This window comes from Rhynchophorus ferrugineus, unplaced genomic scaffold (assembly GCF_030347505.1).
Source record: "Rhynchophorus ferrugineus isolate W39M unplaced genomic scaffold, kcgeb_rfMv2 rfM5, whole genome shotgun sequence".
In the NCBI taxonomy this organism is placed as follows: domain Eukaryota; kingdom Metazoa; phylum Arthropoda; class Insecta; order Coleoptera; family Curculionidae; genus Rhynchophorus; species Rhynchophorus ferrugineus.
This window is the reverse complement of record NW_027472584.1, coordinates 23,923,572-23,950,197: the sequence shown is the minus strand read 5'-3', so window position 1 is coordinate 23,950,197 and position 26,626 is coordinate 23,923,572. Positions and strand designations below refer to the sequence as shown.

General features: G+C 28.6%; 3 protein-coding genes across 5 annotated transcripts in view; 1 reads left to right on the top strand and 2 right to left on the bottom strand.

Moving 5' to 3' along the window:
• Positions 1-14,898, bottom strand: part of LOC143197536 (uncharacterized) — a 219,389-nt gene extending 204,491 nt beyond the window's left edge. The window contains exon 1 of the mRNA XM_076406075.1: positions 14,796-14,898. The gene's annotated coding sequence lies outside the window, so the exon portion shown is untranslated. The remainder of the gene's footprint in view (positions 1-14,795) is intronic.
• A 547-nt stretch (positions 14,899-15,445) lies between these two features.
• LOC143197822 (metabotropic glycine receptor) overlaps positions 15,446-26,626 on the top strand; it is a 578,984-nt gene continuing 567,803 nt past the window's right edge. Inside the window, exons 1-2 of one of the 2 annotated variants that reach the window (XM_076406597.1) lie at positions 15,446-15,499; positions 26,530-26,581. The gene's annotated coding sequence lies outside the window, so the exon portion shown is untranslated. Of the gene's footprint in view, positions 15,500-26,407; positions 26,582-26,626 lie in introns of those variants that run through there. The other variant, XM_076406598.1, reaches the window with a different exon arrangement.
• The window catches only part of Slip1 (SLo interacting protein 1), a 166,226-nt gene continuing 155,188 nt past the window's right edge, over positions 15,589-26,626 (bottom strand). For both annotated transcript variants that reach the window (XM_076406601.1, XM_076406600.1), the window contains exons 3-8: positions 19,880-20,047; positions 19,021-19,119; positions 18,265-18,929; positions 17,849-18,206; positions 16,654-16,848; positions 15,589-16,597 (exon numbers count right to left, since the gene is read on the bottom strand). In XM_076406601.1, the coding sequence (XP_076262716.1) occupies positions 16,292-16,597; positions 16,654-16,848; positions 17,849-18,206; positions 18,265-18,929; positions 19,021-19,119; positions 19,880-20,047 (1,791 nt within the window). In that variant the 3' untranslated portion in view covers positions 15,589-16,291. The remainder of the gene's footprint in view (positions 16,598-16,653; positions 16,849-17,848; positions 18,207-18,264; positions 18,930-19,020; positions 19,120-19,879; positions 20,048-26,626) is intronic.

Genomic DNA, 26,626 nt, shown 5'->3' with positions numbered 1-26,626 from the left:
GTGATTTTTGTCCATTTTCAGACTTTTCTTTATAACTACTGTTTAAATAAATAAACATTGTTCAAAATATCCATACTTGTATAACATTTAATGCCGAAATTGATGGTGAACTTGTTTTTACACAGTTTACAGTATTTTAGAAAATACTGACATTATGATTTTGTAGCTAAATATTGCAAAAAACATAATTCCTCCTATATTTCAAAATGAGTTAATTAAACACAAAAACTAATGATTTTATCGTTTTTCTCACTATTCAATTCACTTAATACGAGAGTTTAATTCAATTCTAAGAACTACATTTTTTTCCTAATTTTTCCATGTATATACTCAGGAAAAATTGTGATTTTTGTCCATTTTCAGACTTTTCTTTATAACTACTGTATAAATAAATAAACATTGTTCAAAATATCCATACTTGTATAACATTTGATGCCGAAATTGATGGTGAACTTGTTTTTACACAGTTTGCAGTATTTTAGAAAATACTGACATTATGATTTTGTAGCTAAATATTGCAAAAAACATAATTCCTCCTATATTTCAAAATAAGTTAATTAAATACAAAAACTAATGATTTTATCGTTTTTCTCACTATTCAATTCACTTAATACGAGAGTTTAATTCAATTCTAAGAACTACATTTTTTTCCTAATTTTTCCATGTATATACTCAGGAAAAATTGTGATTTTTGTCCATTTTCAGACTTTTCTTTATAACTACTGTTTAAATAAATAAACATTGTTCAAAATATCCATACTTGTATAACATTTAATGCCGAAATTGATGGTGAACTTGTTTTTACATAGTTTGCAGTATTTTAGAAAATACTGACATTATGATTTTGTAGCTAAATATTGCAAAAAACATAATTCCTCCTATATTTCAAAATAAGTTAATTAAACACAAAAACTAATGATTTTATCGTTTTTCTCACTATTCAATTCACTTAATACGAGAGTTTAATTCAATTCTAAGAACTACATTTTTTTCCTAATTTTTCCATGTATATACTCAGGAAAAATTGTGATTTTTGTCCATTTTCAGACTTTTCTTTATAACTACTGTATAAATAAATAAACATTGTTCAAAATATCCATACTTGTATAACATTTGATGCCGAAATTGATGGTGAACTTGTTTTTACACAGTTTGCAGTATTTTAGAAAATACTGACATTATGATTTTGTAGCTAAATATTGCAAAAAACATAATTCCTCCTATATTTCAAAATAAGTTAATTAAATACAAAAACTAATGATTTTATCGTTTTTCTCACTATTCAATTCACTTAATACGAGAGTTTAATTCAATTCTAAGAACTACATTTTTTTCCTAATTTTTCCATGTATATACTCAGGAAAAATTGTGATTTTTGTCCATTTTCAGACTTTTCTTTATAACTACTGTTTAAATAAATAAACATTGTTCAAAATATCCATACTTGTATAACATTTAATGCCGAAATTGATGGTGAACTTGTTTTTACACAGTTTACAGTATTTTAGAAAATACTGACATTATGATTTTGTAGCTAAATATTGCAAAAAACATAATTCCTCCTATATTTCAAAATGAGTTAATTAAACACAAAAACTAATGATTTTATCGTTTTTCTCACTATTCAATTCACTTAATACGAGAGTTTAATTCAATTCTAAGAACTACATTTTTTTCCTAATTTTTCCATGTATATACTCAGGAAAAATTGTGATTTTTGTCCATTTTCAGACTTTTCTTTATAACTACTGTATAAATAAATAAACATTGTTCAAAATATCCATACTTGTATAACATTTGATGCCGAAATTGATGGTGAACTTGTTTTTACACAGTTTGCAGTATTTTAGAAAATACTGACATTATGATTTTGTAGCTAAATATTGCAAAAAACATAATTCCTCCTATATTTCAAAATAAGTTAATTAAATACAAAAACTAATGATTTTATCGTTTTTCTCACTATTCAATTCACTTAATACGAGAGTTTAATTCAATTCTAAGAACTACATTTTTTTCCTAATTTTTCCATGTATATACTCAGGAAAAATTGTGATTTTTGTCCATTTTCAGACTTTTCTTTATAACTACTGTTTAAATAAATAAACATTGTTCAAAATATCCATACTTGTATAACATTTAATGCCGAAATTGATGGTGAACTTGTTTTTACACAGTTTGCAGTATTTTAGAAAATACTGACATTATGATTTTGTAGCTAAATATTGCAAAAAACATAATTCCTCCTATATTTCAAAATAAGTTAATTAAACACAAAAACTAATGATTTTATCGTTTTTCTCACTATTCAATTCACTTAATACGAGAGTTTAATTCAATTCTAAGAACTACATTTTTTTCCTAATTTTTCCATGTATATACTCAGGAAAAATTGTGATTTTTGTCCATTTTCAGACTTTTCTTTATAACTACTGTATAAATAAATAAACATTGTTCAAAATATCCATACTTGTATAACATTTGATGCCGAAATTGATGGTGAACTTGTTTTTACACAGTTTGCAGTATTTTAGAAAATACTGACATTATGATTTTGTAGCTAAATATTGCAAAAAACATAATTCCTCCTATATTTCAAAATAAGTTAATTAAATACAAAAACTAATGATTTTATCGTTTTTCTCACTATTCAATTCACTTAATACGAGAGTTTAATTCAATTCTAAGAACTACATTTTTTTCCTAATTTTTCCATGTATATACTCAGGAAAAATTGTGATTTTTGTCCATTTTCAGACTTTTCTTTATAACTACTGTTTAAATAAATAAACATTGTTCAAAATATCCATACTTGTATAACATTTAATGCCGAAATTGATGGTGAACTTGTTTTTACACAGTTTGCAGTATTTTAGAAAATACTGACATTATGATTTTGTAGCTAAATATTGCAAAAAACATAATTCCTCCTATATTTCAAAATAAGTTAATTAAATACAAAAACTAATGATTTTATCGTTTTTCTCACTATTCAATTCACTTAATACGAGAGTTTAATTCAATTCTAAGAACTACATTTTTTTCCTAATTTTTCCATGTATATACTCAGGAAAAATTGTGATTTTTGTCCATTTTCAGACTTTTCTTTATAACTACTGTTTAAATAAATAAACATTGTTCAAAATATCCATACTTGTATAACATTTAATGCCGAAATTGATGGTGAACTTGTTTTTACACAGTTTACAGTATTTTAGAAAATACTGACATTATGATTTTGTAGCTAAATATTGCAAAAAACATAATTCCTCCTATATTTCAAAATAAGTTAATTAAATACAAAAACTAATGATTTTATCGTTTTTCTCACTATTCAATTCACTTAATACGAGAGTTTAATTCAATTCTAAGAACTACATTTTTTTCCTAATTTTTCCATGTATATACTCAGGAAAAATTGTGATTTTTGTCCATTTTCAGACTTTTCTTTATAACTACTGTTTAAATAAATAAACATTGTTCAAAATATCCATACTTGTATAACATTTAATGCCGAAATTGATGGTGAACTTGTTTTTACACAGTTTACAGTATTTTAGAAAATACTGACATTATGATTTTGTAGCTAAATATTGCAAAAAACATAATTCCTCCTATATTTCAAAATGAGTTAATTAAACACAAAAACTAATGATTTTATCGTTTTTCTCACTATTCAATTCACTTAATACGAGAGTTTAATTCAATTCTAAGAACTACATTTTTTTCCTAATTTTTCCATGTATATACTCAGGAAAAATTGTGATTTTTGTCCATTTTCAGACTTTTCTTTATAACTACTGTATAAATAAATAAACATTGTTCAAAATATCCATACTTGTATAACATTTGATGCCGAAATTGATGGTGAACTTGTTTTTACACAGTTTGCAGTATTTTAGAAAATACTGACATTATGATTTTGTAGCTAAATATTGCAAAAAACATAATTCCTCCTATATTTCAAAATAAGTTAATTAAATACAAAAACTAATGATTTTATCGTTTTTCTCACTATTCAATTCACTTAATACGAGAGTTTAATTCAATTCTAAGAACTACATTTTTTTCCTAATTTTTCCATGTATATACTCAGGAAAAATTGTGATTTTTGTCCATTTTCAGACTTTTCTTTATAACTACTGTTTAAATAAATAAACATTGTTCAAAATATCCATACTTGTATAACATTTAATGCCGAAATTGATGGTGAACTTGTTTTTACATAGTTTGCAGTATTTTAGAAAATACTGACATTATGATTTTGTAGCTAAATATTGCAAAAAACATAATTCCTCCTATATTTCAAAATAAGTTAATTAAACACAAAAACTAATGATTTTATCGTTTTTCTCACTATTCAATTCACTTAATACGAGAGTTTAATTCAATTCTAAGAACTACATTTTTTTCCTAATTTTTCCATGTATATACTCAGGAAAAATTGTGATTTTTGTCCATTTTCAGACTTTTCTTTATAACTACTGTATAAATAAATAAACATTGTTCAAAATATCCATACTTGTATAACATTTGATGCCGAAATTGATGGTGAACTTGTTTTTACACAGTTTGCAGTATTTTAGAAAATACTGACATTATGATTTTGTAGCTAAATATTGCAAAAAACATAATTCCTCCTATATTTCAAAATAAGTTAATTAAATACAAAAACTAATGATTTTATCGTTTTTCTCACTATTCAATTCACTTAATACGAGAGTTTAATTCAATTCTAAGAACTACATTTTTTTCCTAATTTTTCCATGTATATACTCAGGAAAAATTGTGATTTTTGTCCATTTTCAGACTTTTCTTTATAACTACTGTTTAAATAAATAAACATTGTTCAAAATATCCATACTTGTATAACATTTAATGCCGAAATTGATGGTGAACTTGTTTTTACACAGTTTACAGTATTTTAGAAAATACTGACATTATGATTTTGTAGCTAAATATTGCAAAAAACATAATTCCTCCTATATTTCAAAATGAGTTAATTAAACACAAAAACTAATGATTTTATCGTTTTTCTCACTATTCAATTCACTTAATACGAGAGTTTAATTCAATTCTAAGAACTACATTTTTTTCCTAATTTTTCCATGTATATACTCAGGAAAAATTGTGATTTTTGTCCATTTTCAGACTTTTCTTTATAACTACTGTATAAATAAATAAACATTGTTCAAAATATCCATACTTGTATAACATTTGATGCCGAAATTGATGGTGAACTTGTTTTTACACAGTTTGCAGTATTTTAGAAAATACTGACATTATGATTTTGTAGCTAAATATTGCAAAAAACATAATTCCTCCTATATTTCAAAATAAGTTAATTAAATACAAAAACTAATGATTTTATCGTTTTTCTCACTATTCAATTCACTTAATACGAGAGTTTAATTCAATTCTAAGAACTACATTTTTTTCCTAATTTTTCCATGTATATACTCAGGAAAAATTGTGATTTTTGTCCATTTTCAGACTTTTCTTTATAACTACTGTTTAAATAAATAAACATTGTTCAAAATATCCATACTTGTATAACATTTAATGCCGAAATTGATGGTGAACTTGTTTTTACACAGTTTGCAGTATTTTAGAAAATACTGACATTATGATTTTGTAGCTAAATATTGCAAAAAACATAATTCCTCCTATATTTCAAAATAAGTTAATTAAACACAAAAACTAATGATTTTATCGTTTTTCTCACTATTCAATTCACTTAATACGAGAGTTTAATTCAATTCTAAGAACTACATTTTTTTCCTAATTTTTCCATGTATATACTCAGGAAAAATTGTGATTTTTGTCCATTTTCAGACTTTTCTTTATAACTACTGTATAAATAAATAAACATTGTTCAAAATATCCATACTTGTATAACATTTGATGCCGAAATTGATGGTGAACTTGTTTTTACACAGTTTGCAGTATTTTAGAAAATACTGACATTATGATTTTGTAGCTAAATATTGCAAAAAACATAATTCCTCCTATATTTCAAAATAAGTTAATTAAATACAAAAACTAATGATTTTATCGTTTTTCTCACTATTCAATTCACTTAATACGAGAGTTTAATTCAATTCTAAGAACTACATTTTTTTCCTAATTTTTCCATGTATATACTCAGGAAAAATTGTGATTTTTGTCCATTTTCAGACTTTTCTTTATAACTACTGTTTAAATAAATAAACATTGTTCAAAATATCCATACTTGTATAACATTTAATGCCGAAATTGATGGTGAACTTGTTTTTACACAGTTTGCAGTATTTTAGAAAATACTGACATTATGATTTTGTAGCTAAATATTGCAAAAAACATAATTCCTCCTATATTTCAAAATAAGTTAATTAAATACAAAAACTAATGATTTTATCGTTTTTCTCACTATTCAATTCACTTAATACGAGAGTTTAATTCAATTCTAAGAACTACATTTTTTTCCTAATTTTTCCATGTATATACTCAGGAAAAATTGTGATTTTTGTCCATTTTCAGACTTTTCTTTATAACTACTGTTTAAATAAATAAACATTGTTCAAAATATCCATACTTGTATAACATTTAATGCCGAAATTGATGGTGAACTTGTTTTTACACAGTTTACAGTATTTTAGAAAATACTGACATTATGATTTTGTAGCTAAATATTGCAAAAAACATAATTCCTCCTATATTTCAAAATAAGTTAATTAAACACAAAAACTAATGATTTTATCGTTTTTCTTACTATTCAATTCACTTAATACGAGAGTTTAATTCAATTCTAAAAACTACATTTTTTTCCTAATTTTTCCATGTATATACTCAGGAAAAATTGTGATTTTTGTCCATTTTCAGACTTTTCTTTATAACTACTGTTTAAATAAATAAACATTGTTCAAAATATCCATACTTGTATAACATTTAATGCCGAAATTGATGGTGAACTTGTTTTTACACAGTTTGCAGTATTTTAGAAAATACTGACATTATAATTTTGTAGCTAAATATTGCAAAAAACATAATTCCTCCTATATTTCAAAATGAGTTAATTAAACACAAAAACTAATGATTTTATCGTTTTTCTCACTATTCAATTCATTTATTACGAGAGTTTTATTCAATTCTAAAATCTAGCCGGCATGGTGGCGCAGTGGTAAAGGCGATGGGACAGTCCTCCTACTGGTGCGATAGCCGCGGATTCGAATCCTGCTGGGGCATGGTCGTAAATTTATGTTTGTGATTGTTTTAAAATTTGTGAATGTTCTAGTCAAGAGTGTAAAATCCTAAAAAAATGGTAAAATGGTCCCAGTCACGCCAGTAACCAGGCTGGGTAAGACCGGATGTCTTCTGAGATGATTTCTAAAGTTGGTCACTCGCCAGTCGGTAGGCTTTATTGCTGAGGACCGAGGTTCGGAGCCCACGTTAAACTGTAGGTCCAGTCCAGATAAACCCATAGTTGGTAAAAGGAGACTTTAAAATATTCTAAGATCTACATTTTTTCCCTACTTTTTCCTAATCAGGAAAAATTGTGATTTTTGGCCATTTTCAGACTTTTCTTTATAATTATTGTTTAAATTAAGATACATTACTCAAAATTACTCATTTTATTATTATTATTACTCATACATTTGATGCCGAAATTGATGGTGAACTTGTTTTTACATAGTTTGCAGTATTTTAGAAAATACTGACATGATTTTTTAGCTAAAAATTGCAAAAAACGTAATTCCTCCTATATTTCAAAATTAGTTAATTAAATGCAAAAACTAATGATTTTATCGTTTTTCTCACTATTCAATTCACTTAATACGAGAGTTCAATTCTAAGAACTACATTTTTTTCCTACTTTTTCCATGTATATACTCAGGAAAAATTGTGATTTTTGTCCGTTTTCAGACTCTTCTTTATAACTACTGTTTAAATGAATAAACATTGTTCAAAATATCCATACTTGTATAAAATGTGATGCCAAAAATTATAGTCAGCTCGTTTTTATATAATTTGCAGTATCTTAGAAGATATCGACACAATGATTGAAATGAACAGTGACACAATGAACTGAAAATTGCAAAAAATATAGTTCTTCAAATATCTGAAAAATAGTTAACTAAATACAGAAACTGGCAGTTTTATCGTTTCCCCCATTATATTAACTTACTACAAGTGTTTTATATAATTCTGAGATAAAAAATATTGTTGCAGTTTTACCATATAGATAATCAGAAGAAATTGCGATTTTTGCCAGTATTAGGCCATTTTTCCGTGATATATAACGCGAAAGAAAGCAAGTGAAATCTGTAGACATGTTACTGGACCCTGATTCATGCCATTATCAATATAAACTTGTTGAAATCTTGGGAGTGACTCAGTCATCAGTAAATTCACAATAACTGAAGTTCATATATTAAAGTGTTTTTAAAGAATATTACTCAATTCACCGGGGATATTACTGATTTATTCTTTGCGTATGCTGTACTTTCCAGCATTCCCAGGTGTCAGTTCATGTTGTTTACGAGAACAATGGTTAAATGATTTTTTTGGTCAATTTCACGTATAGTTAAAATAACGGATTTATTTATTATTAAATAGAGAAAATTAGCAACATATAATAAGAAAATACGTTTGTAAGATAAGAATTATTAGTAAAATTAATCTGGTATTACTATTTCGCAAATTGCTATCTAAGAAAAGAGAGACTCATACGGAACTTGTTTGAAGATGATAGTAATGGTAATAACGGAAAGTGGTAATACTATCACGAACTTAATATACCTCTCTGAATAAGTCTTTCTTTAACAATTTGTTTCATAATTAACTAGAATTATATGTCGTAAACAATCAATAAAAATTAATCTAGTCAAATTATATTAAACACTCTGTACATAATCTAGTTAAGTAAGCGTATTTTTTTTACAACGAAAAGCATTTATGCACCATTGATACCAATACGAAATGATGACACTAAGGGTTATAAAATAATGCCCATAAAAAAGTAGTAAATCTAAGATTTTATTATATATTTTTATAGTTATTTGGTCGTAATATTAATATAAGTTATTTGGATAAAAAAAATATAAAAAAAAGTTCGGCTGCAATCACGATCGGACACATTAATTCGTTCCGTCATAGCCAACATTCACCAGATGAACATTTCCGTTGTATATCCTGTTCAGAGAGGTTGGATTTTTTATCCTTTCTCTACCTAAATATAAGCTTTTAAAAAAATAGGATTTTCTCAAATCCTTACTCCCGTTTATAATGTAAATTTGGCACCAAAGTGGACCGTTGTAAGAAAAATAGGAAACCAATTATCTAAGAGGATTACAGGATGTGGAAAAAGTACTTGAAATGGTTTGATATTGAACTATTTTGATAAATATAACACGTCCACTAATTTTATAAATATTTTTTGGATGGCATATTTCGGAAAATATATTAAAATTTTAACAAGGATATGAATAAATAATGTACTTCTTCCAGTATCTCAAAAATAATTAACTATGATTTTATCGATTTTTCTAATATTATTTCCATGACTTTAATATTATTTTACTTTTTTTACTTGTACTTTCTACGAGAGTTTTATATAAATCTGAGATCTAACATATTTTTGCAATTTTTCCATGTATATACTCCGGGAAAATTGTGATTTTTGTCCATTTTCAACTGTTTCTTGATAACAATTTTTTTAGGTACAGATAAATTATTGCAAATATCAACGTCATATGTAAAATGTGATGCTTTGTGTATTGGAAAATGTGTTTTTATACAATTCGCATTATTTTAAATGATATGAGCATAATACATTTTTAATTGAAAATTAAAAAAAACTTTTTCAGATATTTCACAAACATATAGCTCTATTCTATCAAAACTGATGATACTATAATTTTTTACGCCCTAATATTGCCCTGCTATAAGAGTTTCATATAAATCTGAGACTTCAATATTTATTTGCACTTTTTCCATATTCAGGAAAAATTGCAATTTTTGACCATCTTAAAACATTCTTTAATAACTATTGCCTAAATATAGACACATTGTTCAAAATATACATACTTGTAGAGAATTTGATGCTAAATATGATGGTAAATTTGTTTTTATATAATTTGCAGTAATTTAGAAAATACAGACATAACGATGTTTAACTGAAAATTGTAAAACATATATTTTTTCCAATATCTCAAAAACAGCTAACTAAAAACAGAAAGTGATGATATTATTGTTGTTCACATCGCTAATTTGACGTGTTAGGAGAGTTTAGCCTAATTCTGAGATCCAATTTTTTTAAAATATTTTCCATATATATTCCCAGGAAAAATTGAGAATTTTGACCATATTCAAACATTCTTTAATAACTATTGTTTAAATATAGATACAATGTTCAAAATATACATACTTGTAGAGAATTTGATGCTAAATATGATGGTAAACTTGTTTTTATATAATTTGCAGTAATTTAGAAAAAAACAGACACAACGATTTTTTAACAGAAAATTTGAAAAAAAAATCTTCCGATATCTCAAAAACAGTTAACTAAATATATAAACTTTTCGTTTTTCCGTCCATTATATCAACCTACTACGAGAGTTTTATGTAATTCTCACGATAAACTGCGATTTTTGTCTATTATCAAACTTCTTTATAACTATCATTTAAATAAAGATACAGTCTTAATTAATTAGTAGATAGATACATTGATCTTGAATATTCTGTTAACGATCAAAGGTCCTTGGCGTGGAAAATATTACAGTCTGTTGAAAAAATATTGTCTTTTGCCATCTTTCCTATAATCGGAAAAAATATAATTGATGTATCGATAATTTTTCAACAAGTCTACAATGAAAATATGGTTAGAAACCCATGTTAGGTAATAGTTTCGATGGAAACTATATATAGATTTTTTTTATATATATTTTAAAGTCTCCTTTTACCAACTATGGGTTTATCTGGACTGGGCCTAAAGTTTAACGTGGGCTCCGAACCACGGTCCTCAGCATTAAGCCTACCGACTGGCGAGTGACCAACTTTAGAAATCACCCCAGAAGACATCCGGTCTTACCCAGCCTGGTTACTGGCGTGTTTGGGATCATTTTCCTTGTCGGATTTTAAACTCTTGCCTAGAAAATTCACAAATATTAAACACAAACATAAATTTACGACCATGCGCCAGCAGGATTTGAACCTGCGACTATCGCAACAGTAGGAGGACCGTCCCATCGCCTTTACCACTGCGCCACCAAGTCGGCATATATAGAAATTATACATAAAACTACATAATATTATTTTTAAGCAATATTTGTTGATAATTAAACATCTCGAATTATTAGTACTGTAATAGAAATAATAGAAAACCCAAGTATATGTATTTCACAAAAATTACCACTGTTAAAGGAACTATTTAAACAAATTAAGTCATTAGAAATTAATGAGAATTTCAAATATTCAACGTTTAACACTCGCTGGGTGGTATTTACTTGCTTAATACGTGAAAGGGGTGGAAAATCCCTAATGCCTCGTTTTTTAGTTACTGGGAATAATCACGGAATACATATATATATATATATATATATATATATATATATATATATATATATATATATATATATATATATATATATCCCCTGGGGTCTAGATCTCAATCAATGAAACGTATCCATTTCAAGTTTAAAATCTATACGGAAAATCAAATTACATTTTAACAAGGCCGAAAACAAAACAAAATCTGTTTTAGAAAATATCTCTTTGTGAAAGTAACGTGGTGTATTTTCTTTGAAAAAGTAATTTAAAACATCAAAGAATACCACAATGTGTACACAAATTAGCCTGATATATTTTCTGTGTTTCTAGTTAAATTTTCAACAATATTATAAATAACAATCCTTAGTGAAGTTAAAAACAATCATATTTATTGCTACTTGAACATAAATAATTTTCAAAGTCGTAATTGAGAATATTCATTTTGAATATAAAAAAACAAGCAGATATCCAATACTTCCATTAGGTTCAAGTCTATACACAAAATTATTCGTCAATAATGAAGTAAACAGAGAAAATAACAAGCCTAAGTTTCTCAAAATAAGTGAGTTTTTAATGGTTAGATGATTTTATGAACCCTTAAAACTTGTAAAACTGTTAAAACTTGGTATTGACGTAAAACACTATTGAATATATTAACAGACTATTAGTATTTTTAACAAATGTATTAAAAACAAAGGAAGGTTTCGCTGGATTGTCCCATCTCGTCTGCCTTATTCACCAGACATCTCTTCGTTTGATTATCTATCCTATCAAAAATCTAATATCAATGCGAGGAAAGAATAAATTCATTTATCTTGGAAGTTATGCAGAAATATGAACTGAAATTTAGCTTTCTATGAAAGAAAGAAATGAGTGGTTGAAATTTATTAAGCCTTAATATAAAAGCCGACTATTAAATTGTGCTTTAGTCTGTAGCTTGAAGCAAAAGCGTACTAGAGCTAAATAAAATAGTAGACTATAATTTTTCGCTAGCCATTCTGTTTGTATGTGTAGCACGGATTTAACCAAGGACTGGTTAAAAGAAAAATCATACGATTTTCTTGGCTTCTGGCCTTTTTTTTTCTTGGCGTTTTTATTATTTTATCCAGGGCTGCTGCCTCAGGTAAAATCAAACTTTCTACACATTTCGAACACATTAATTTTATTAATTGTTTTGAACCGATAGATCCGCTCCTGAATCCACAATCCAGTCGAGAATACTCCAATTCCAATGGAAAAAAAGTAAATAACAGCGTACGCTGAAGCCGGAAGAGGATTTAGAAGAAGTCGGAGTGATTTGAATCTCAAACCTTGTAGTAAAATGTCGAAAAAAACATCGAAATCTCAACAGGAAACAGATCCCTATCATAAAATAAATCTCAACTAAAGCTGCAGAAGAAGAAAAAAAGGAAAAACACATCCTTAATTTATACACATACAACATACGAAATAAAAAAATAAAGCCAACCATATTCATTAATTAATTAATTAATATAGGCCGAAATATTCTTTTAAGTCCATGAAAAAGTTAAGTGCCTTAAACGTAAACAATGCAAAAAAATATCTACCCAGAAAATAATCAGTAAAAGAGGGTATCTAAAAATATTACCAAAAAAATATGGAGCTTGATACGAAAACATACAATCTCATTTTTAATTAACATTTTAATTAAATCATTAATGGATTATTATTTATATAAACGATTCTAAGTTAAAGTTTATTATGAAAATTGAAGTGTGATTATTAGAAGCGCAATTTTTTTCTTGCCAACACAATATTTCGTATTATAACAGCACGATTTTTAAAATATTATCTATACGAGTTCTAGTGGTGAATCACATTGATATAAGCGTAAGGAAGCTATGGGCATTATAAAATTTTATGTATGTTATCAACCATTTTAATACCAAGTATTCTTGCCAATATCTGTTGAGCATTAGACGTGAACACACCTCAAAAGAAAAAAATGAACCGTTTACTATGTAAGTACATAATTTACTATAATTATAAGCTTTAAAATAACATGTATAATTTTTTAGTATACATCTTTGTTCTTTATTTAATTTCGTGGATAACACAACTATTACCCAAAAAAGATCAGAGATTTGATGGAATTAATAAATCATTCACTTCCAACAAAACCTTTCATTATTCAAACTATACTCGCCGACGCTTGGATCTACGGTATCATGAATAACTGAGAAAAATTAACAATAATGTGATTTGAAATAAGAATATTAACATAAATAGTGAACAATATTTAATTTTTATATTTAGTCATGTTATTTAATTAAAATTCAGATTTAAATAAACTAGGATAATAAGAATAACAAGTATTTTATTTCATACCACACATTAATTTCATTTTTTGATACGTTGCCAATCATTTAAAATTATAATATATACCAAACCATGAAATACAATTTAAATATTCAGGCAACTAGTAATACAAATATGGGAAATCAGAAAGAACAAGAACACATTGTTTCCGTTCTAAAGATATTTAAATATATTCCTGCATCATTACGGATCGATTTTTATTTATTTCACCTGAGAGATAAAACCGATTTCTACTTGATGCAGTATAGATTGAAAATCCATTCTTGCATCATATTCATCAATTTTTTATTGACTTTACAGTTACTAACCATATGATAATCCCTACTGTTGATAAAGTTAAAACAGATTTCTGATTTCTGTAGCTCCGTTTTAAAACATATTCCTATATTATATCGACCAGTTTTTATAAACTTTATGGTCAAAATAGGTCTCTACTTCTTACAGTGTGTGATTGAAGCAACTTTCAAAATCGATATTTTTATTTATAGGTATCTAGTATATAAATTAAATCCAGGAATATGAGCGAAATCTCTATAATATCCATTAGTACAGTAGGCGATTACAGGTAGCTATGTTAAAGATTTTTTTAAAATTTGAATATATATGAATATAATAAGAAAAATCGATTATTAAATTGATTAGAAAATATTGAAACTATGGAATATAGAATTATTAGGGTTTTAAAAATATTATTAGTCTAAAAATAAATAGAATTATATTCAATAATATTGTTGATTAAAAATATATCGTTAAATTATAAATATAAACTTATAAAATGTTTAGTACATCACTGAGTTAAGCATTAAAATATAGAATTTATTATATATTGATTTATAACTATATGAAAAATCATCATTTATTCAAAGATTATTTCGATGAATAAATTATATGTTTAAAATATTAATAACACCAAATATTTAAAAACTTACTTTAACGCTGTTGACCATTTAAACACACATTAATTGTAATTAAAACACTAAAATCACAACACAACAAACGAGAAAACACGCGTCGGAACAAGTTAAAAATCTCCCGGACTACTGAAAAAAGTTTTTAAAAAATTGTTGTAAAAAAATGCAGCGTCAATATAAACAATTTCCAACGCCAACTTAATGACCAATTGTATGTGGGGTACGGCAGGTAATCGGCGCAATAGAAATAAACAGGATGATTGTTTATATTGAGAAAAAAAACAGAAAAAAAAGCAATCGTGCTGATAAGTAAAATCAATTTTATTTCTATATAATATATTTGCCATAAATGAAATAAAATAATTATTTATAAATACGAAACTACTCAGTGACTTGTGATTTTTATAACTAGACCAATAACCGTAAAGTAATTCGCTTTATATATATAAAATAAAATTTTGTAAATAACTGTTCATTAATAGGATTTTTTTCTGTTTTACAAAACAGAAAAATATAAATAATGGGTGTCTGTCAAATAGATGACCAATTATACAATAAATACCATTGGGCCAATAGGATTTAAATATATACTTAATGTTTATTCTCTATATATTTATGATATGGCAAATATCAAAAATCAACAACAAAAAATTGACTTCGTTCATTTTGACGTTCTTTAGTTTGTGATATGTGGTGAAATAGATCACATGTTTAAATATAAGGTAAACATTTCATGTTCTTTATGAATTATTTTTAAATATTCTTATAATCTTCATAATACAATTCAGGGATTATATTGAATGAAACAAACTTCTGATCTATATTGATTTTTATTCTGACATTGATTATACAGCTATGTGGAACTAGATTTTGTTTTAAATACCTGTGCTGGCTAGAGGCAATAAAATATGTTAAACCTTTGTTATAGATAATACAGCTAGTATTTAGCTTTTCCTAATAGGCACATATACAGTGCTTTAATAAATATCACATTGATTCTTTTATATAAAATTGGATATACTTTATCGATTATATAAACATAGTTCAAAAGCCTTCTTTTAGTATATGGTTTAGCTGGATACAGATCTATAACAATATCATTATCAATAAAATTCTTTTTTTTATTATTAAAAAATACAAGTCGAATTTTATATAAGCTGCTTACAGAAACAGAGTTATACATGATATGTACACCTAATTTTATTAAAACATCACATTTTGAAATAAATGGAGACGGGTCTGGAACATATTTACACTCATTCATGAATAGCAATGTTTTATAAATTAAATAATGACAATAAACGTAAAGGTATAACCCTACAGTCGCCACGTCTGGAGACCCGTATCCATTAAGTAACTTAAGAATAAAAATAGTTCACCTATGTGAAATATAAATAATGTTTTTAGCTTAATATGCAACATTTCCTACATAAATATCCTTTAATAACACCCAATAGAGATGTTATGTATCAAATAAGTAAGTTTTTAAAATAACATACTGAAAGTAAATATGTTTAAACAGTTGTTACTGAAAGCAATCCAATCATTTTTCCATTTGAAGCTGGTGTCTTCTGTCCATGAGCAATAACTTCCGGTACAGTATTTTCGTGACCTTCTTTGTGTGTTCTGGATTTAATACTTCTATGTTTTTTGGCAGTATTATCGAGGTTATTTGCAGCCTTTCGCGATGATGACTTTAACTGTTCTTCATTCACTTCCTCAATGTTTCTAGACGCCATTAGGATTTCTTGGCGTTGTTTACGTTCTCTAGACTTCTCCAAATGTTTCTTTCTTTCTTCTTTGGTCCAATAACGACCAATCTGTAAAGACAAAAAATTGAATAATTAAGAAATACTATGTTTGATTATAAAATTACCTTCAGTTCAGAGATTGTGTCGTCCTCTGTAGTAAGACCAGCTCTTTCTTCGAATATTTTCATTTCACGATTCTTCAGTATTCGATTTCTAACAGGTCGTCTAGCAATATACCTTGTGCCATCAGGGCGTCGTTTCACCTTCCATTCCATTTGTGTCTCGACATTATTTTTCTCGGGAATAGTATTGTTGTAATTCTATAAAACAAATATTAAATTTGACTACAATAATTCTACATAAATAAAAATGAAGTGATAATAACGTTCTTATAAAAATCTGTTAATATAATCTTATAAAGATTATTTCTGTTTGGATGTTGTCTTAGTAATATGTATCATTTTTTAAAAGTATATGAACAGTTCCTTGGAAAATATACTATGATTACTACTGTATACTACTGTATTAAACAATTATTTGAATTCCTGATTCTAAAAACAAAATACCATGATATTTTTGCAATAATATCTCTTATACAAATTGTATTATTACAAATACCCCAATATAACACTTCTCTCCTGAAGAAACAAAGACGGAAGTATATATCATTGTCTCTTCTGGCGAACTTTCAGTAATAATAGAATTTCTTGAGAATCTCAATCTGTACCTCTATTACCAGTTTGCATTCAATTTCGTAGTATGAAATGGTTTTCTCAGGTTTAAGGCCCCCTATTCCAAAATACTAAATTAAGAGATGTTTCCTTAACTCAAGAACCCAATTAGAATAGTTCAAGATTAGGGGCACTCTTAACAACTTGAGTTCACTTTTGATGATCTTACACCATGAAGTGTGATTCTTCCGCTAGGAATCCATATAGCGTAGAGGATTGTCTTTCAAATCATGGATAACCAATTTTTTTTTTGATCTTTGGTTGCATTATAGCTTGAAATTGTGATATTATTATACGAAGTCCACTAAAAAGTGTTAGGGAATGCTTTGAGTAACTGTGGAGGGATTGTCAATCCATTATCAATCTGTTTTCTTTTCTTTATAAGCAAGTTGATTGAGCTAAATTGAATGAATCCAAAAGAGTATAGCTTATGAAGAGTATAGCCCTAGAATCAATTTGCGCCAATATTGGAATTTGTAGAGGTAGAAACAAACTCTTTTAATTTGCTTTAAAATTATTGTACTGCCATGGAAGTGGAGAATCGTTGAATCAATGTTGAAATATTGAAATAGTTTTTAAGATATATTACCTGTGATCCACTAACAAATTGATACTGGCTTAGACTGGGTGATGTAAAACTAGTAGTAGGCCTTGTATTAACTACATCGTAATTTTGAGCAACTCGTGCTTGTCTGAATAACTGTTGTTGTAATAAAATGGTTTGTTGCAAGTTGGCAGCATTAGTGTACATGGTATCAGACAAGATATGTGCAGGACTCAACCCCATTTGGCGTGTGGGTGATGAAGGGCTGACTATTTTTGAGCTAGACTTTGATTTTTTAGTTTTATTAGCTGCTTGTCTTTTACATGATTCGCATGTAGTTTTGGCTTCTTTTTCTTTGGTTACATCTTCCTTTTCTTCAAGAGGGCATAGAATCAGTGTTGATCTATAAACACAAATAATATTTTATACTCTATTAGTGCTGAATTATTTAAATTACCTACCGATAAACATTTTTCTGTTTAGCATCTTGTGTTGCTGCAAGTTCAAATGTCAGAGGATTGCTATTAGAAGATCCTCCAGTGTTATAAGCACTTGAGCTATTTTCATGTTCCTCTCCACTGCTGTTGCTCTTTGGAGACTTAGTTTTTTTCTTTGGTTCCTTTTTTTCTTCTTCGTCGTTATTAGCTATTTCCTTACTAACCCATGTATCATCCTGATGTACTTTCAACCATTGTTCGATCATGTTTTCTTCACCTGGTTCATATGGATGAGAATAAATCGGTTCCAATTCACCATCAATAATAGAATCTTCAGGGATTGTTTCATAAATATGTTCAGTATCAGATTCTGGTGGAGCAGGGATATTTGGTAGCTGTGGTGGTTTACGTTTATCGCTTTTGAATGAAATATTTTGCATGCGTACATCGAGCTGAGATATTTCTTGATTAATTGAATCGATTTTAGATCGAACCAGCGAGTTGGTCAAGTTGAGTTTGTCGGTGAAATGTGGTGGAATTTTAGGAGACGATGTTTCACTTTTCGGGGAATGTTGTATATCGGCTTGTTGCTGTACTAGTTGTTCTATGATACTGTTTTGGTAAGAGGCGCTCTTTCCATTTGGAGAGGTTAAAGTATCGATACCTTCACCATCTAAATATTCCTCGCTCTGAAAAATAAAATAGATATCTTTTATGAGCACGTGTTGTTTCGAGGCCGTTGCGATAGATGGCGATAGGTAATTCGGTTAAAAATCTTACCCTATTATAACATCTGCTGACTAACAAAGTAACAGCTTTTCTGTTTTCAGCAAAAAGTGATTCCGTTTCTTCCTTGTTTGCAACATCTTTTCCGTTAACCTAGAATCAAAAATAAAAATGATTATATCGAATTATTTTTGCTAAGATAAAAAACTGCATTTACATAAATATAGCTTATACAAAATTGTTGAAAAAAAATTGAGATTGGCACTAAGGGAAATTGATCAAATCTTTGTGGTGTTGAAAAGTATGTTCTTGACATTTTGTGGTTTTTTATGTCAGTCTATATTTCCAAAGCACGAGTTGATAATAAGACAATTTTCAAAGTGTTATGGAAATTAATTTACAAGTTGTATTTAAATATTTATTCTTATATATTTTGGTATATTACTAGACATATTAAATTACTTTTTTTTCGAATAATGTTATAGTTATAATAGATATAATATATTTTGACTTATATCTATAATTACAAGAATCAGTATTTTTGGGAATAGAATAGAAATTTTAAGTGATTTTTAAACTCAATAGGGTATATCGTATTCAACAAATTGAATATATAATTAGATAGTGAATAAAAAAGTTAGGCGAGACTTTTAAAACGTGTGGAATGCAATATGGAGAGAAAGAATTTAAATTAAAAAAATTCCTATGGAGATATTTAAGTAAAATTTAGCTAAACGTTTGGGATGGATGGTGGATATCTGAAGATAAAAATTATGAGGAATTTCATTCATATTAACTTCATGGAAACATGATGCCTTTCATGGAACATATTTCCATGGTTGTATTCGTAAATTTCTATGAGAAAAAACGAATACTCTATTATAGAAAATAATAAAAAAGTTTTTATCGGTACCTGTAAAATCTGATCGCCCTGTCGTAATCTGCCGTCCTTGTCTGCAACGCTTTGTGGTGCTATATCTCGAATATATACTTCAGTACAAGTGTCTACTTCAGAACCGGAACTATAACACACAGTAAGCCCTAGTTTTTCGTCGCTGCTGCATTTTCTTAAAGTAACTTCCTGTAACAGAACGATACAAGGCATAAAACAAAATAAAATGTATATTGTGGTGTGTTAAGTACGGAAAGAAAAAATCCTCGACAACACTTGTCTTAACACATATCGTATCAAGGTGAAATGGGGCTATGTTAAAAAAATCTTTTCTGATTTTTATTTAATTCAAATATCATCTTTAATTATTAAGAAGAAATAAATTAAAATACTTCACATAAGGTTTTAATTAATTTCAGAATTTTTTTAAAAGTAAATTACGACTATTTAAGAGACAATGTCTGAGGAATAAGGTAATATTTTCAATTAGTCTTCCATGTATATTGGGTGGCATATATAATAATTAACTCTTTTTGAATACTTTATATTATAATAAGAATACTCCCTGTGTTTTTTTGAATTAGAAATAGATTGAATATTTTAAATATAATTCACTTTAAACGAATGAGGAAAAGGTGAAATCGCAAAAATAATTTATAGCATATTTACTATATTTTCTGAAAATTTCACATAATATTATTCCTATTTAAAAATGAAATCCCCTTAGTTATTGAGGAAGTTTCAGCTATAATGTAACTCAAATATGGAGCTCGAAATACCTTTCCCAAAAATTTCATTTAATATGATATCCGTTGGAGAAAGAAATCCTATTAGTTATTAAGGAACTTTTAGCTCTAACGTGGAATACTATAGCATCGAAGGAAAAAAAATATATGTGGGGAATTAAATTCGGATCTGATGGGACATATTTAGAGGAAAAAAAATGTATTTTAGGCTCGAATATCGATAAATAATCGGTGGTCTTCCCCCAACGACGATAAGTACAAAGAAGTGGAAAAAAATAATGGGATATACTGGGACCGAGTCATCGCTATATCTGTCATATAAGGGATCATTTGCTATTGACCTCTTATATCAAAATAACATATTGTGGGTGACCGAAGAACTTTTTTTTGCTCAAAACGATAAGTTAGCATGAAATTCTTTCCTAGGCTATTTTCCGAAAATTGTTAAAATCTCTCAGACATTATTAGGGCCACTATTTATATTTCGGGAATAGGAAAAATCAAATATTTAAGCTGCGAATATATTTTTATTGTTTTTCAAAGTACTCGCCACGATGCTCGATACACTTTTGCATACGCTTAAACCAATTTTCAAAGCATTTATTCCATTCCGAATGAGATATCTTCAAAACATGATTTTCGAACGCTTCAATAGCTTCTTCGTGGGGTGAAAAATGTTGACCACGCAGTTTATTCTTCACGGATGGGAACAAAAAAAGTCATTGGGTGCCAAATCAGGGCTGTACGACGGATGACCCGTCAATCCGATGTTTTGAGTGCTCAAATAGTCTCTTGTTTGAACCGATGTGTGAGAGCTCGCATTGTCATGATGACGAACAAGCTGGCGTCTTTTGTTTGTTTTCCTTATTTCACCGAAGACTTCTGGCAAACCAATGGTTGTGTACCAAACAGAATTTACTGTGCTAGGATCTTCTAGAGGCACTGTTGCAATATTACCAGTTTTCCCGAAGAAACAGGCCGCCATTTTTTTTGAAATGCTTCGTGTGCGAACAACTTTTGTTGGATTTGGTTCATCCTGGAACACCCATACTTTCGTCACTTGTCACGATTTTATAAAGATATTTTGAAGCACCGCGATTGAAATTCTTAAGCATTTCTTTGGAGCAATCGAGTCTTTTTTTGAGCGATTGTCAAATTGTGTGGGATCCAACGCGAACATAACTTTCGCACAGGTAAGTGTTCATGTAAAATCGCAGATATGCTGGTGGGATGCCTCAATCTCACAGTGGGTGACATGACGATCTTACTTAATCATTTCGCACACAGTATCGATGTTTTCTGGCACAACAGCCGATTGTGGACGACCTTCGCGAAACTCGGACAGCGAACTACGACTACGATTAAATTCACTAAACCAGCGATACACGGTGGTTTTTGATGGAGCTTCCTAGCCAAAACTGAAATTAAGTTTATTGATGCACTCTTGTTATGATAATCCTTGTCGAAAATCGTAAAAAATTATAGCACGAAAATGTTCACGATTCAGTTCCATTTATTGCCGAGACGAAACTTTCAACTAAATATAAAATTAACAAATAGCGTCCATGCGAGAAAATGTTTTCAGTACGCATATCGTCAAAAATGTCAAACTTTACGATGGAACCGTCAGATGGGCTCACATGACAATAGTGTTGTCGATTCCCGAAATTTAAATAGTGACCCTCGTATTAAAATATCCCATGGTACTGGTGTTTTCAATAAGTTCACGAAATCGGAGTTATCAAACAGTTGACTACAAATTCAAGGTGATGCTGCCTCGCCTTATCTGCTTCGTTTTTATTAAGGGCATTTTTTGGGAAAAAAATGTGACAAAAAATAAGAATTCAGAGGGAGTTAAATCAGGCGAATAAGGTGGATGCAGTTTTTGGACATTCTCAAATAAAAGATGTTCTTTCTATTAAAATTCATTGTTTTATATTAATCGTATAATATATAGTTATAGTTCACATAACCCCTTATCTATTGATAATAATATCCATTTTCGAATCAGTGAATATTCTATTTTAGACGGTCGTTAAACTAATGAAATATTCTATGCACAGTGATAACTATTGTTTCATATTTTTACGTCGAAATGTTGATAAGTTCGTAATTGTAGTAAGCTTCAAGCAAAGTGATTATCTTTAATATACCCATAATATAACGTAATCTCTAGGGGGATATTATTTCAAGTCTTCTCACGTCCTTAAGAGCTTGCTTAACGCCTTATCTAGAGTACGGTGTCATTTCTAATTTGGTGATTCCCTTTTTTTAAACTATTTTGCAGTGATGTATTAAAAGATTTTCCTGTTATTTATTGTTTTGGGTGATTTATGCAACTAAACATACTTAAAAAAGCTTATTATTTTATAATGTTAGGTGTTTCTATGTATTCCGATCATTATTTCAGGATATTTTTTTAAACGGTTTATTTTTGTGATCTATCCGGCAACCCTATGCCAGCCAAGGTGATGTAATCAGAAGATGCTATGCCTGCAAAATGTGCCGGGAGTAGTAGAACTTATAATTCGAATGGGCAACTGTTATTTTATGTAGATAAATATTAGAACCGTCGAATTTAACAGTCAAGTTAGGTTGTTTATATTGATACTTCACATTTTCACTTCACATAGATGCTGCTGACAAATATTTTAACCAAATTTAATCGATCAACTACCGTATTGAAAAATCGTATTAAAAAAATAGTTATATTAACGATTATAATATTAAGTAGGCTTGAGTTTATTCTTTAATAGTAAAACAGTGTTCCTATGCAGAGACAACAATGGTTATTATTAAACTTGGAACGTACTATCTATATACGAGACAAAAGTTTACTTGGCATTTGCAACGCATCGTAGAACATGCGGTATAATGGTAAACGCCCATTCAATGTAATAAGTAAAATTGGCACTTATCTGTATAGCAGTTGTCGTTGTATACTTGGATAGTCACATTTTTTATACAAATACCGTTCAGAAATAGGTTAAATAGCTAATAACAACTTCTTCAAGCATCTTACGATGATTCAGACATTAATATACGGATAAGAAACAATGTGTCAGCGTGGTTTATGATTTTAATCGGTGTTTTTCTAAAATGTTGCCTGCTCATTGTTTTTCAACGATTTAATGCACCAAAAATGGGAAAAAGTTGTAGAAACTGATGGAAAATATTTCGATTAGCATTTATTGTCTTGAATTAACTTTGTAGGGCGTTTTTGAGCCTGTAAATGTGTTATTAAATCAGTTATCGTTGTATAGTCACAGATTATTGAGTCTTAGTTTCTTGATTTCGAAGATATTTCATTAACTTTGTTGGTAAATCAACCACCAACTTAGAATTTAAGTTAAACTTTTTATTTTACTAATATCTTCAAAGTAAAACTCGCAGAACATCTCTAATTGGCCCCGGCTCATCAATACAGTGCTGCCAATGCGCAAAAAGAATATTAATAATATTAATTAAATGTGATAATTAAATAAGTTAATAATTATTCGCAGTGTGTATATTTGGTTGCATATGTTTTTGCATAATATATTTGACTAGTTATCAAGGAAGAATTTAAAGTAATCCTGTCCTGATTCGGTGGGAAAAAACGAATAGTAAAAACAGATTTTATTTAAAGGAATCAGAGACAATGAAATTACCTAGAAAAGAAGCGGATAGCGTCGAAATCGAATTAGTATGCATGGAAAATTTAAAACTATAATAGAACATTTCCTTAAATTTAAATTTTAAACCCAAATGTTACCGATACGGTAGTGGTATTATTATGTAAATGGGAGAGCTGTTTTAAAACACTTAGAAGAAGAGGGCAGAAAAACGAAAGGCCTATTTATTATTAAATTTAGAGCCGCAGAAAAGGAAAGAAAGAAAACTTGATACCGAGATAATTTAATTCGCATTTTTTTCCTCCCTGTAAAGGGTAGGTTCGAATATGAAAATCGGCGCTGACGCTTTACCATGATATACACATTCCACGCTGTTAACTAACCTTAAGGAAAGGGTCCTTATGAATTATTCATAAGTTTGCTTTTTATTAGTGCAAAAACATATCTGTACATCTTTCAGTCTTCAAACGTGGGTTTACTCGCAGTTGTCACTTGTTTTATTACAAATTAAATCGGCATTTTGTTTATAAATTATTTCGTAAGTAAAATAGAAACAAGTTTAAATGAAATATTACAGAGATTAAGAAAAGAAACCTATATTCACCAAAAATACCCAATTAAAAGTATCACCAGTTTAACTTATAAAATCTAAGGATATAAATAAAACGGGATAAATAACAATTTTATTATCTTCGTGTATGTTTAGTTGCATATCCTACAATCTATTTTTTTATATACGTTATAGTTACAATACATAACATAATTTAACTAAACTTATTTATTTCTGTAAACCAAAATTCCTTCCTCGTAATCCATATTATAATTTATGTTGTGTGTTTTGAACGATATCGTTTTGAAATCTTTACTCCATGACTTTGCCATATATATAATTACGCAATTATACTACACATATATCAACGCTGACATATTAATCGCCCAGTAAGCTTCATTATTTACATGTAATTTAAAACATTTTTTTCTGTAGATTATTATTTTTTTCACTATTAATAATTCTAAGGTATTTTGAACTTTTGTTTACACGGATTATAAACTACGAAAGAATAGGAAATATCTATGCTTCGAGTAAGACTCGAATCTACAACCTTTTTGATGGCGATCTAAATGCCTTCTGCTTATATTGCTCGTATTTTGGATTAGCTGCTTGCATGCATTCTGATGATATTTTCACTTTAAAAGGTTATTTATTGGCATCATCTTTCTGATATTGGCAATGATCCCACCATCGAGTCATTTTCACATTTATTCGGAATTTTGAAAATGTATCAAAAATTCCATGGCTGGACAACGTCACGTAGACAGGTCTCCACTTCGACCGACGGTTCGTTTGGCATTCCCAAATCCAGAAAGCAATTCACAAAGGTTCGGGGATAGCAAACCTGCTATCTTCTCTGAGCTGTCCTTCTAGCAGACTTCCCATCTCCATCAAATGTTTATTTTACTCCTCTACGAATCCAAAGTCTACTTCAAGTTACACTCAACCAGGTGAAAGTTTTCCAAAATAAGCTCCTTAGGAGAAACTCAAACGTTCCATGTTTTTTCAGAAATAATCAAATTCACAGAGAAATTGACACTCCAAAAATCAGGCACTTCATATCTCAATCCTTCCACATACAACAACTCAAGTTCTTCTGAAAACGCGCTTGTTCGCGAGCTGGTCGACATGCTGGGAATTTAGCACCCAGGATACGGCATACAGTTAGGATACAGTAGACAGGACTTTATGACCAATAATATTCTGCTTCATTGTCGATGTAGATGTCTCTCCTAGACTAAGTCTCCTGATCTGAAAGTTCTTTAAAAGTTTTAACTGATTTTTTGTTCAATGAGTCTTACAAAATCATCAGTTTTAAGCAATGCTAATCAATAGTTAGGCACCTATTCCTGTTTTAGTTAATCTGTATTTTTAAAAACTACAACTAGATAATTAAGAGTGAAAATACATTCATTGAAAATACTCGAGTAACTCTATAGCAAGAATATTAGAAAAAAACTACTAACAATTGATTGGACGCTGTATATTTCCGGCATTTTGATAGACACGAAGCATTTTATCGCCTAGAGCAATAGGAATAATAATTATCTATCTACATGATTCCTATTTAACATGATTTAATAGATTAATAACGTTTTGCGTACAACTATTAGTTTTAAAGATGTTATCGATTTAATACCAAGGAGTGTTTAGTTTTTAAAATAAGTTTCTATTTAATTATACCGAGGCAGATTCGAGATTATAGATCAAGGATTTCAATTTCAAAAAAATTTACTTAACGTTATTATTGTTTTATAGGTCAGATTGGCGAAGATGTAAAAATCCGGAGCTATGCGGCTTTGCTACCAAGGTAAGAGATAATTTATTTAATTATTTATGATAGTTGACTGTTATG